Source organism: Symphalangus syndactylus, chromosome 8 (genome assembly GCF_028878055.3).
Source record: "Symphalangus syndactylus isolate Jambi chromosome 8, NHGRI_mSymSyn1-v2.1_pri, whole genome shotgun sequence".
In the NCBI taxonomy this organism is placed as follows: domain Eukaryota; kingdom Metazoa; phylum Chordata; class Mammalia; order Primates; family Hylobatidae; genus Symphalangus; species Symphalangus syndactylus.
The window spans coordinates 13,764,379-13,776,713 of record NC_072430.2 but is presented as its reverse complement, the minus strand read 5'-3'; the positions used below and the strand labels follow the sequence as shown (position 1 = coordinate 13,776,713).

The following is a 12,335-nucleotide window of genomic DNA, read 5'->3' as shown; positions in this document are numbered from 1 at the left end:
AGTCTGTAAATGCCAACTCAGCGGGAGGGCTCCGGCTGTCGCCCAGAGCCGTTTCTCGGCTCTTTCGGGGTTGCCGGCGCGCTCCGGACAGGAGGAACTCGCAGCCCGCGGGAGTCAGCGGAGACCCGGCCAGCACTATCCCGCCCTCTGCACCGCCCCAGCGGCGGGGTCTGGACCAAGTCGCCCCTAGCAACAACAGCCGGGCCGGCTTTTTCAGGCCACGCTGATTGGCGGGACTCCGGGTGGCGGCCTGTCGTCACTTCCGGCAGCCGGAGGCAGCAGAGGAAGCCGAGAGCCGGCCATCTTGGGTCCGTGAGGCTCCGAGGTGCCGGGGTGCGGCGGCGGCAGCGGCGGCCAGCAGGGCGGAGGCTGAGGCATTAAGCTCGCTAGAGAGGGAGAAGCAGTCGGGCGCAGGCGCCTCCTCTGCAGCCCGCTCCATGGTCGGCGCCCACAGCCCGCGGCGGCCTGTCTTGCGCTCCACTTCCTTTACATCCTCCTCCGCCTCCTCTTTTTCAGGCGCCGCCGGCGGCGCTGTGTGGAGGCCCGCGAGCTGAAATTCGCGGCGCGACGGGCGGGAGTGGAGAAGGAGGCGAGGGGGCCCAGGATCGCGGGGCGCCCTGAGACGAAGAGACGCCGGCGGGCCGAAGCGCAGCCTGCCGCCCGCAGGCTCGGCTCCGCCACTGCCGCCCTCCCGGGCTCCTCGCCTCGGCCACCGAGGCAGGGAGAGAATGAGCCCCGGGACCCGCCGGGGGACGGCCCGGGCCAGGCCCGGGATCTAGACGGCCGTTGGGGGAAGGGAGCCGCCCTCCCCACGGCGCCTTTTCAGAACTGCCGTGGACTCGAGGACGCTGGTCGCCGGCCTTCTAGGGCTGTGCTGTTTTGTTTTCACCCTCGCATTGTGCAGAATTAAAGTGCAGTAAAATGTCCACTAGGACCCCATTGCCAACGGTGAATGAACGAGACACTGAAAACGTAAGTAACCTGGGCGTTGTAGTTGGCGGACCTTCGGGGTGGCATTCGTGCTCCTCGGGCAGTGCCTTGCAGTCGGGTGTTCCCCCCAGCCGAACGCTCTGGAAATAGAGGGCAGGCCGTAGTCACCCAAGAGGTAGCCAGGTCGGACCGTTTCCTCCAGAAGTCCGCCCTGTCCCGCTGTTCGCGGGCGGGTCTGCGAAGTATATCGATTATGCCGGCAGTCTAGTCGGTTAATAAAGCCCATGAGTTGCAGCGTTACGGATCGGTGCTTTGAGAGGCCGGGTTGCCGCGCAGTGGATAGTGCGTGTGTGTGTCAGATCACTGCAGTGGTCAGTGCTTATTTTAACCGAACTCTGCTTTTAACTTGGTCAGGCAATTCTTGAGAGACTGTCACATTAATAACATATGTTACTGGTGCTGATTAAGAGTAATCGATTGGGTCAAGTGGGCTGTCTCGTTCTTTAAGATGGTCTGGAACTAAATTTAATCACAGTCACTAAGTGTCCACTGAGGGATCTTTGCGGTACCCTTAGGAATTCCAGAACACTAGCGCACAGCCTTTATTAAGGCATAGTTTCTTTTCCATACAAATCTTTTTTGAAGGAGTTGGTTAAACATTTTGAAAAGCAGAAAAGCAGATGTATAGTGAAGCTCTGCTCTGCCACTCACTGCCTAGCTGAGGGACACCCGCTGGGGGCTTCGCTGTCCTCCTTCCTAAAAAGAGGTTGGCTTAGATGAGCTCTTAGGTCCCTTTCAGCGCTCACAGGCTATGGTTTTATAAAAGGAACCTTTGATTTTGTTCATGTGAAACTACAAAATGCCAGGAACAGCACTGCTAGAAAATGAGAACTTACAGTAGAAATTCCATTGAAGAAACGTTTGACTCTGTTCGTTTTCTGAACTCTCCTCTAACACTGGGTTCAAAAGTGTTTCAATCTAGTTGTTGCTTATATTCTGTAAAACATCTAGTAAATAACTTGTAAAGAAACTTCACTGGCCTTTCATTAAAAGTGTTATGAGGTAATTGCTGGCACGAAATGTCTTCTCTTAGGGAATGCTTCCTTGCTTTGAGTGTTTTCATGCTTTCAGTAATGTCCTGAGATGTTGTGGCCTAGTGGTGTTAATGCTTTCATTTTGATCTTCAGAAATGCCACTTGTTTGCTGGATAGCTGTTTGATAATTTAGTCCGTAAACATAAACCATAGCCTAAAGCATCCCTGTAGCATATTAGTGTACAGTATTTAATGCTCTTTAGCCCTAAGTAAGTAGAACAGTGATGTACCTTTCTCCACCTGAGATAGATTAGAAAATTATATAAAGAGTGAGTAATAGAAACTCTTAGACTAGGTGAGTCAGGGAACTAATTTTCTTATAGTCCTTTTAAAGAAACCTTATTTATTTATTTATTATTTATTTATGTAGAGACAGACCGAGACTGTCTCCCAGGCTGGAGTGCAGTGGTGCGATCTTGGCTCACTGCAGCCTCCACCTCCCAGGCTGAAGTGATTATCATGCCTCAGCCTCCCGAGCAGCTGGGATTACTGGCGTGCACCACCACGCCCAGCTAATTTTTGTATTTTTAGTAGAGACAGAGTTTCACCATGTTGGCCAGGCTGGTCTAGAACTCCTGGCCTCATGTGATCCGCCCGCCTCGGCCCCCCAAAGTGCTGAGATGACAGGCGTGAGCCACTGTGCCCAACTGATTAGTTTTGATCATTGATCTTCTCTCAGAGAAGCAAAACCTTACATTGAACCAGAGTAGGAACTCCATGCTTTCTAAATTGAAGCCAAAAACAGTCATAGCAGATTTGTGATAATAAAGGATTTCAAATGGGTCTTCTTTCTTTCTTTCTTTTTTAAGATAGAGTCTGGCTCTGTCTCCCAGGCTGGAGTGCCGTGGCATGATCTCAGCTCACTGCAACCTCCGCCTCCCAGGTTCAAGTGATTCTCCTGTCTCAGCCTCCTGAGTAGCCAGGCATGTGCCACCACTCCTGGCTAATTTTGTATTTTTAGTAGAGACGGGGTTTCTCCATGTTGGTCATGCTGGTCTCGAACTCCCAACTTCAGGTGATCCTCCCACCTCGGCCTCCCAAAGTGCTGGGATTACAGGCATGAGCCACCATGCCTGGCCATGTAGTGTATTTAAAATGAATTTTTGACTTTTTTTTAAAATCAAGTTTATCACACATTGTTGCATTAATTTACCATGCCCAGTTACATTTTTAACTCTTGTATTGGCATGTTCTGGAAGGAGCTGTGTAGCTTTCACAGTGTGGAGCCCTTGTGTCAGTGTTACAACTCAGGTATAGACCATATTAATTACCTACATTACTGCACTGCTAAGTATTATTAGACTTCCTGCCAATTGAGTGGTGAATGTACAAGAATGAATGGGAGCTCTCATTCTGTTGAGAACCTTTTTTCTTAAAGTTAGGTTTGTTGAGATGTAATGTTCATCTGTTTTAAGTATACAGTTTGGTGAATTTTGACAAGCGTATAGTTATGTAACTACTATCACAATCAAGACGTAGAACACTTCCATCGCCAGAAAGGTCCCTTATGGCCCTTTATAGTCAGTGCCCTCTCCCTTTCTCAGCCGCTGGGTAACCACTGATCTGCTTTCTGTCCCTGTAGTTTTGCCTTTTCTAGGATGCTATGTAAGTGGAGTCACAGAGTAAATAATCTTTTGTGTCTTTTTTTCACTTAGAGTAGTGCTTTTGAGATTTATTTGAATGTGTATCAGTAGTTCATTCCTTTTTATTGCTGTGTAAGTATTTCCTTCTTTGGCTGTGCCACAATTTTTTTTAATCCACTCACCAGTGATGGACATTTTTGGCTATTGTGACTAGAACAGTTTTGTTTTAGTATTCTGTAAAAATACTTTTTATTGTGCTTATCCCAGGAATCTTATTTAAATTTTAAATAATTGTATATAACTGTGATAAGAATGTCATTTATTAGATCAAGACTAAGAAAAGGCAGGCCGGGTGTGGTGGCTCATGCCTGTAATCCCAGCACTTTTGAGAGGCTGAGGCTGGTGGATCACGAGGTCAGGAGATCGAGACCATCCTGGCTAACATGGTGAAACCCCGTCTCTACTAAAAATATGAAAAATTAGCCCGGCGTGGTGGCAGGCACCTGTAGTCCCAGCTACTCGGGAGGCTGAGGCAGGAGAATGGCATGAACCTGGGAGGCAGAGCTTGCAGTGAGCCGAGATCGGGCCACTGCATTCCAGCCTGGGCGACAGAGCGAGACTCCGTCTCAAAAAAAAAAAAAAAAAAAAAAAAAAAAAAAAATTAGCCGGGTGCGGTGGTGCATGCCTGTAATCCCAGCTACTCAGGAGGCTGAGGTGGGAGAATCACTTGAACACAAGAGGCAAAGGTTGCAGTGAGCCGATATCATGCCACTGCACTGCAGCATGGGTGACAGAGTAAGACTCTGTCTCCAAAAAAAAAAAGCAGACAATTTGCAACATAAATATTATCTTCATCCTTGTACACTAATTTGTTTTTGTTTGATTTCCATATATTAATGTCCACCCTTAGTGAATGGATATATAAAAGTTTACTGTTGGCCAGGCGCAGTGGCTCACGCCTGTAATCCCAGCACTTTGGGAGGCCAAGGCAGGTGGATCACCTGAGGTCAGGAGTTCGAGACCAGCCTGACCAAGATGGCAAAACCCTGTCTCTACTAAAAATACAAAAATTAGCCGGGCGCATTGGTGGGCGCCTGTAATCCCAGCTACTTGGGAGGCTGAGGCAGGAGAATCGCTTGAACCCTGGAGACGGAGAGTGCAGTGAGCTGAGATCAAGCCATTGCACTCCAGCCTGGGCGACAGAGGGAGACTCCGTGTCAAAAAAAAAAAAAAAAAAAAAAAAAAAAAAAAAAAAAAGCCAGGTGCGGTGGCTCATGCCTGTAATCCCAGCACTCTGGGAGGCCAAGGCGGGCAGATAACGAGGTCAGGCGATCGAGACCATCCTGGCTAACACGGTGAAACCCTGTGTCTACTAAAAATATAAAAAATTAGCCAGGCGTGGTGGCGGGCACCTGTAGTCCCAGCTACTCGGGAGGCTGAGGCAGGAGAATGGCGTGAACCCGGGAGGCGGAGCTTGCAGTGAGCCGAGATCATGCCACTGCACTCTGGCCTGGGCGACACAGCAAGACTCCATCTCAAAAAAAAAAAGTTCACTGTTGCCATATCATGTTATAGCTCAAAAGAACTACTCAGTCTGATCCAGTGAGGTTGCTGAGACTCAGAGGTGACAAAGTCTGCTGGTAATGACAGGAGGGACACTAACTATTTAGTAGCAAAGCCTCTACTGGGCCTCAGATCTCTAGCTTAGGCTCCACAACAAGATGTAGTTGTACCTGTACATAGAATATTTCTAAAACTTTATTTTTAAGCTTGTAGATCAGGGGTGTCCAATCTTTTGGCGTCCCTGGGCCACATTGGAAGAAGAATTGTCTTGGGCCACAGATAAAATACACTAACAATAGCTGATAAGCTTAAAAATAAACTGCAAAAAAGTCTCACAGTGTTTTTAACAAACTATGAATTTGTGTTGAGTCACTTTCAAAGCTGTGCTGGGCTGCATGCAGCCCTTGGGCTGTGGGTTGGACAAGCTTGCTGCAGATTTTATTTTTATTTTGAGACAGTATCTCACTCTGTCACCCAAGCTGGAGTGCAGTGGAGCAATCACAGCTTGCTGTAGCCTTGACCTCTTGGGCTCAAGCAATCCTTCCGATTCAGCCTCCTGAGTAGCTGGGACTACAGGCGTGCCCCACCACATGCATGGCTAATTTTTAATTTTTTCATAGAGATGGGATCTCCCTATATTGCCCAAGGTGGTCTCTAACTCCTGGGCTCAAGCAGTCCTCCTGTCCCAGCCTCCCAGAGTACTGGAATTACAGGTGTGAGCCACCACACTCAGTCAAAACTATTTTTTAAAATATTTTATTATAGGAAAATTAAAAAAATAGAATGTTATTTATCAATGCTTCTCAGCCACAGGGTGATTTTGCCCTCTAGTGGACATTTGACAATGTCTAAAGACATTTTTGGTTATCACAACTGGAGAAAGGGTTGGCTGACCAGGAATGCTAATTTTACAGTACATAGGACAGCCTGCCACAGCAAAGAATTACCCGGCCTAAAATGTCAGTAGTGCCAGGGTTGAGAAACCCTGGTATGTACTTAGCCCCCATGTACTCAACAGCGCAGCTCAGTGGCCAATCTTATTTCATTTATAAATGAAGAAGCAAATGCAATATCATTCCCTCTCTAAAGCTTTTAGAAGAGATAAAGCCTGTTTTAAGAAAAATAAAAGCAATACCTTTATCATATTTTCTTAATCTCAAATATGCAGTATTTAAATTTTCTCACATTTCTAATTTTTAAACTGTTCAAATTAGAATCCAGCTTGAATTCATACATTATAGTTGGCTGATATGTCAAATATGCTTTTTTTTTTTTTTTTTTTTTTAAATTGAGACGGAGTCTTGCTCTGTCGCCCAGTTTGGAGTGCAATGGTGCATTCTCGGCTCACTGCCAACCTCTGCCGCCCGGGTTCAAGCGATTCTCGTGCGCAGCCTCCCGAGTAGCTGGGATTACAGACTTCCACCACCATGCCTGGCTTTTTTTTGTTTGTTTGTTTTGTTTTGTTTTGTTTTGTATTTTTAGTAGAGATGGGGTTTCGCCATGTTGGCCAGGCTGTTCTCAAACTCCTGACCTCAGGTGATCCGCCCGCCTTGGCCTCCCAAAGTGCTGGGATTACAGGCGTGAGCCACTGTACCCAGTCAAAGTATGCTTTTTAAAGGCAACCAAACAGTTTGCATTTCAGTTTATGTTCCATAGTTATATGGAGCCACGGATACATCCTTTTTCTATACTGGCAAAATTAGAAACATATTTTTCACCTTAATTTCGAAGGATATGACACTTTGTAAGCCTGGTAACGTTATTGGCCAAAGTACCAGAGGCCCAGGGCTTTCCCAGTTAAGTTATTTAACAGTTACTGATATGTGTGCATCATGTACTTATTATTAGTTAATGCAAATAGTCCCCCAAATTTCTGACCTATGTGAAACTGATGATGCTGTTGTCTAGTCAGCCATAGGTTATGTGGACTGAATTAACCTGTTCAGCAAGTGTGATTGCCTACCATGTGTATGATACTGTACTAGGTGCTGTAGAGGCCATATACCTGGGACACATAGCATTCCCGCTCTTTAGGATTTCCTGCTCCTTGCGGGACAAAGCAGCCTGAGCTTTATGAAACTAGTCTGTAACTCTCAAACTTAAGCAAATACTAGAATCACCTGAAGGGCTTTAGAACTGTGATCACTGGGCCCTACCCCCCAGACCTTGATTTTACCCGTAGAATTGGAATTTCTAACAAGTTGCCAGGTGATGTTGATGCTCCAGGTCCGGGGACCACTCTTAAGAATCGCTATAGCAAGAATTTCTGATGTTTATTTATTAAGAAAAAAAAAATCACTGCCTCAGTGTTCAGTGAAGGCTTGCTAACTAAACTATACTCCTTTTAGATTGTACTGTGACTATCAAAGGAAGATTTCCAGACCATTTAGTTGAGTTTTCAGGTTCCATGAGTTTAAAAAAAACTTTATTAAAAATTGTGGTTGTGGAAAATAACAATAGTTGCCATTTGGTGATCACTTAACTGTATACCAGCCAGCAATACTTTGTAGAGTATCTCATTTAAAATATGTAATATGGTTTTATTTAATCAGCTTTTTTTTTTTTTTTTTTTTTTTTTTTTTTAATTTCCTGAGACGGAGTCTTGCACTGTTGCCTGGGCTGGAGTGCAGTGGCACGATCTTGCTCGCTGCAACCTCCGCCTCCCGGGTTCAAGTGATTCTCCTGCCTCAGCTTTCCAAGTAGCTAGGATTACAGGCGGCCGCCACCACGCCCAGCTAATTTTTAAATTTTATTTTATTTTTTGAGATGGAGTTTCACTCTTTGTTGCCCAGGCTGGAGTGCAGTGGCATGATCTCGGCTCACTGCCACCTCTGCCTCCGGGGTTCAAGCAATTCTCCTGCCTCAGCCTCCCGAGTAGATGGGATTACAGGTGCCTGTTACCATGCCCAGCTAATTTTTTTTTGTATATTCGGTAGAGACGGGGTTTCGCCGTGTTGGCAGGCTGATCCCAAACTCCTGACCTCATGATCCTCCCTCTTCCCTCCTCGGCCTCCCAAAGTGCTGGGATTACAGGTGTGAGCCACTGTGCCCCCGGCTTAATCAGCTTTTTAACTTCTAAGCACAACCTTTTGAATCAAGCTGTTTGGGCCTTTTCAGAAAAAAGTTGGCCTTTAGTTTCAGCTACTCAGGAGGCTAAGGCCAGAGGATCACTTGAGTCCACCTGGACAACATGGTGAAACTATGTATCTTAAGAAAGAAAAGTTGATCTCTGAAGAATTCATGAAAATATTTAGTCAGTTTTCAGGGAAAGATCTTATAGACTTCAATTTGAGCATCCTTATCTTATGTATGTAAACTAGGTAAAGGTTGAAATTTGCAGTAAGTAGAATTTTGGTCATTTAAGTTATGTAGCTCATGATATATACATTGTAACTATTTAGACTTACATGGTGCATGATTTACATTGTAATTACGTAGAGGCTTATACAGTCTAATAAAAATTAATATTAACTATTTGATTGCAAAGAGGATTGTTCTGCATTTTATTACTTTTTTTTTTTTTTTTTTTTTTGGAGACAGAGTTTCACTCTTGTTGCCAGGCTGGAGTGCAATCTCGTGACTTTGGCTCACTGCAACCTCCGCCTCCCAACCTAAGTAGCTGGGATTACAGGCACGCACCACCATGCCCAGCTAATTTTTTGTATTTTTAGTAGGGATGGGGTTTCACCATGTTGGCCAGGCTGGTCTCGAACTCCTCACCTTGGGTGATCCGCCTGCCTTGGCCTCCCAAAGTGCTGGGATTACAGGCTTGAGCCACTGTGCTCGGCCTGCATTTTATTATTCTAAGATATAGCCAAATTTTATGCCTGGAATTTGTTCCTGGGCTGGAACAAATTCCTAGTAAGAGTCAGGGAATATTCCATGACTTGTGGCTTTGGTTAAAAGAGAAAAAGGAGTCAGGGAATGCAGTACCCTCTGATCACCACTGGGAGGACTAAAGCAGAAAATTCATTTGTCTCATATCCATTTTAAAATTTCAAATTAAACATGAAGGAGAAAATAAATCTATTACCTGGGAAGCTTCAATGTCCTGTCTCACACAAGAAGTTAAAGGTTGTGCTTGGAGTTGGTCTGCAAAAGTAGTAAGGAATTTGTACTGACCCATCTGCGCCTGCTTGTACAGAACAATTGGAAGGGCAGAAGTTGGCTTTGAAAGAAAAGGCCTTTTTTTTTGGAGATGGGAGGGGCATCCAACTTTATCTTCAGCCGAGACACTACACTCTAGCCACTCAAGCTGCTCAACTATGGTTAGTCTTGTGTACTTCTGTATGCACTAGATAAGACATTGTTTCTGTGGGTTATGTGGGACCTTGAAGTTCAGTGTTGAAGCTCAAACAAAGCAGGTGTTTTTTCTGTATTTCTTATTGATAGGCAGTTGCTTTTTGTTGGACCTAAATATTGTGGGGTTTGTGTATGGACATTTGACACAAAAATCTGTATTGGTAGAATTTAATATAAAATCAGAGAAGTTGAATTCACAGGTTTTGTTTATAGAATTTTACATAACTCTAGTGTTTTTTCTTTTTTTGTGATGGAGTCTTGCTCTGTTGCCCAGGCTGGAGTGCAGTGGCATGATATTGGCTCACTGCAACCTCTGCCTCCTGGGTTCCAGCAATTCTCCTGCCTCAGCCTCCCGAGTAGCTGGGATTACAGGCACCCGCCACCACGCCTGGCTAATTTTTGTATTTTTAGTAGAGACAGGGTTTCACCATGGTCAGGCTGGTCTTGAACTCCTGACGTCAAGTGATCCACCCTCCTCGGCCTCCCAGAGTGCTAGGATTATAGGCATGAGCCACAGTGCCTGGCCACAATCTTACACTACTTTCCTGAAGGGATGTGTGATGGAAAGAGTCTGAGCTTGAAAGTGGAAGACAAAAATGAGAGCCTAAGACTGATTGAGATAAAGATTCTGAAAAGGTAGAATGGACCTCATAAGATATGGAGCAAAAAAGAGGGAACAAAATATAAAAGGAGAAATTAGAATTTAGAGTTATAGACTGGAATTTGAAACTAGTCTTGAGATTTAAGTAACTGTGGACAAATTCACTTGTCTATGCCTCATGGTTTTTTGTTGTTTTTTTTTTTTTAATCAAAAGAGAATAACATCATCTCATGTTGTGTCTTGGTTTTTTTGTTTGTTTACTTAGAATTTTATGACTTCACTTTCTCAATTTCCTCTGTGGCCAGATTTATCAGGCATTCAGTCACTTTCATCTCTGTCAGGCTGACCTGTGTTCTAACTGTGTTCTGCTGCGTAGTTGTCATCCTGAGATCTCCCTTCACCCATATCCTAGGGATTCCCTTTGCCTTTCCCGTTCGATCCTATTTTCTTCTCCTTGGTTCACTCCCATGTTTCATTGCAGCAGTTCCTCCAGTGATTTTCTGAGAAAGTTGCTTGGAGGTAAATTTTTAAAATCCTTTCATATCTGCAAACATCTTTATTCTGTTCTCATACTTGATTGATATTTTGGCTGCATATAGAATTCTAGACTGAATGCCCTTTTTCCTCAGAATTTTGTTTTTTGTCTTATATAGCTTCTGACACTCCAATTTGGAGAGAGAGAGAATGCTATTTTGAGTCTTGCTTATTTTTCTGTGTTTATTTAAGGCTGATTGGAAGTTTTGTGCATTTGGATGGATCTTGAATACAACAGTGGGGCACACTGTTATTTCTTTGTGGTGCTCTTGATACCAGTATATTTTGTCTTATCAGTCGGCTTGGGCAAGCACAGAATGCCCATGTTCCAGGGAGCTGAGTCGGGAAAGGGCAGAAGGAAAGGTCTGTGGCTTTCTGCTTTCTCTCCTTGTTTTCAGTGTCCCTGCCCTCAGTTGTGCCCTGTGTCCCCAAGCCCAGAGACGTTCCATTTTGCCCTTTCTAAAGAACCTTCAGTTTTTTGCCAGAGTGGGAGAGGAGACCCAGGGGGTCTGTTATTTAACAGACTGACAGATCTTCTTGTTCCAGGCTTACTTCAGTCACACTTCTAGAGGTACTTGCACCACCAGTTCCTGAACCTTTTGAGGGTTCTGTAATACAAATCAGGATTTTCCAATATCTCCATAGCTGACTTAGGATTAATCTTTCTTATATATGTTAAGTCATTTTCCTTCTTTTTTTAGTTTCTGAAAGTATATCTGTCATCACTTCTGTTTTCTTTGTCTTGTGGCTTTTTTCCTTATGCCTTATATTTTTTTCCTTTACTTTCATATTAATGGAGTTTGGAGAGGGCGGGGAGGTAAATACAGCCATGATTTATAACCAGACTTGGATTAGATATTTACATATGTCAATACATGTCTTTAAAATTTAGCTAGTACTTGTTATTATAAATAACAAACTAAGATTGATAGGCGTCTTGAAAAATTGGCGGTAAATTTGGCTAATGGTGGGTTGTTGTAGTAGAGTAGCATTTCCCCTTTTCACCCAAGCTTTCTTACCTCTTGGATGGTGCCTGGCCTGAGATGTCCCTCATCTCTCATAAGAACTCTCCTACTTGCCCTTTGAGGACTCCATCCCTTCACATCTTGGGATACCTGTTTTCCTTCATCTCACCCAAATGTGATGTCCTTTGGATGCCTAGAGCTGCATTATCCAGCACAGTAGTAACTAGCCACATATGGGGCTACCAAGCACTTGAAACGTGGTTAGTTTGAATTTACGTGTTCTGTAAGTATAAAAGATAAACCAGACTTCAAAGACAGTATTTCAAAAATAGGATATAAAGCCTTTTTATATTATGCATTGAAATATTGAATTAAATAAAATGGTATTTAAATTAATTTAACGTATTAAATGTTTCTTTTTACATTTTTTAATGGAGCTACTAGAAAATTGAAAATTACATATGTATGTCACATTATACACCTATTGGACAGCATTAGAGTATTCACTCTGATTTTCTCATTGGGCAGGAATTGCCCCTTGTTTCAGTTGCTATTCCCCCGTTAGCACCCCGTGTATATCATGAGTGCCTTGAAGGTTTGACACCACACTTTTCTATTTCTTTTATTCCCTGCTAATGCCTACCATATAGTTGACTAGCCGAAAGTTACTGAATAAACTTTTTTTTTTTTTTTTTTTTTTTTTTGAGATGGAGTCTCGCTCTGTCACCCAGACTGGAATGCAGTGGCGCGATCTCGGCTCACA

General features: G+C 44.2%; 1 protein-coding gene across 25 annotated transcripts in view; it reads left to right on the top strand.

Annotated features, from left to right (window-relative positions):
* Nucleotides 1–257: 257 nt before the first annotated feature.
* Nucleotides 258–12,335, top strand: part of MARK3 (microtubule affinity regulating kinase 3) — a 120,447-nt gene continuing 108,369 nt past the window's right edge. For 20 of the 25 annotated variants that reach the window (XM_063643841.1, XM_063643840.1, XM_063643839.1 and 17 more), the window contains exon 1: nt 261–972. In XM_063643841.1, the coding sequence (XP_063499911.1) occupies nt 922–972 (51 nt within the window). In that variant the 5' untranslated portion in view covers nt 261–921. Of the gene's footprint in view, nt 973–12,335 lie in introns of all 25 variants that reach the window. The other 5 variants (XM_063643836.1, XM_063643833.1, XM_055288019.2 and 2 more) reach the window with 2 other exon arrangements.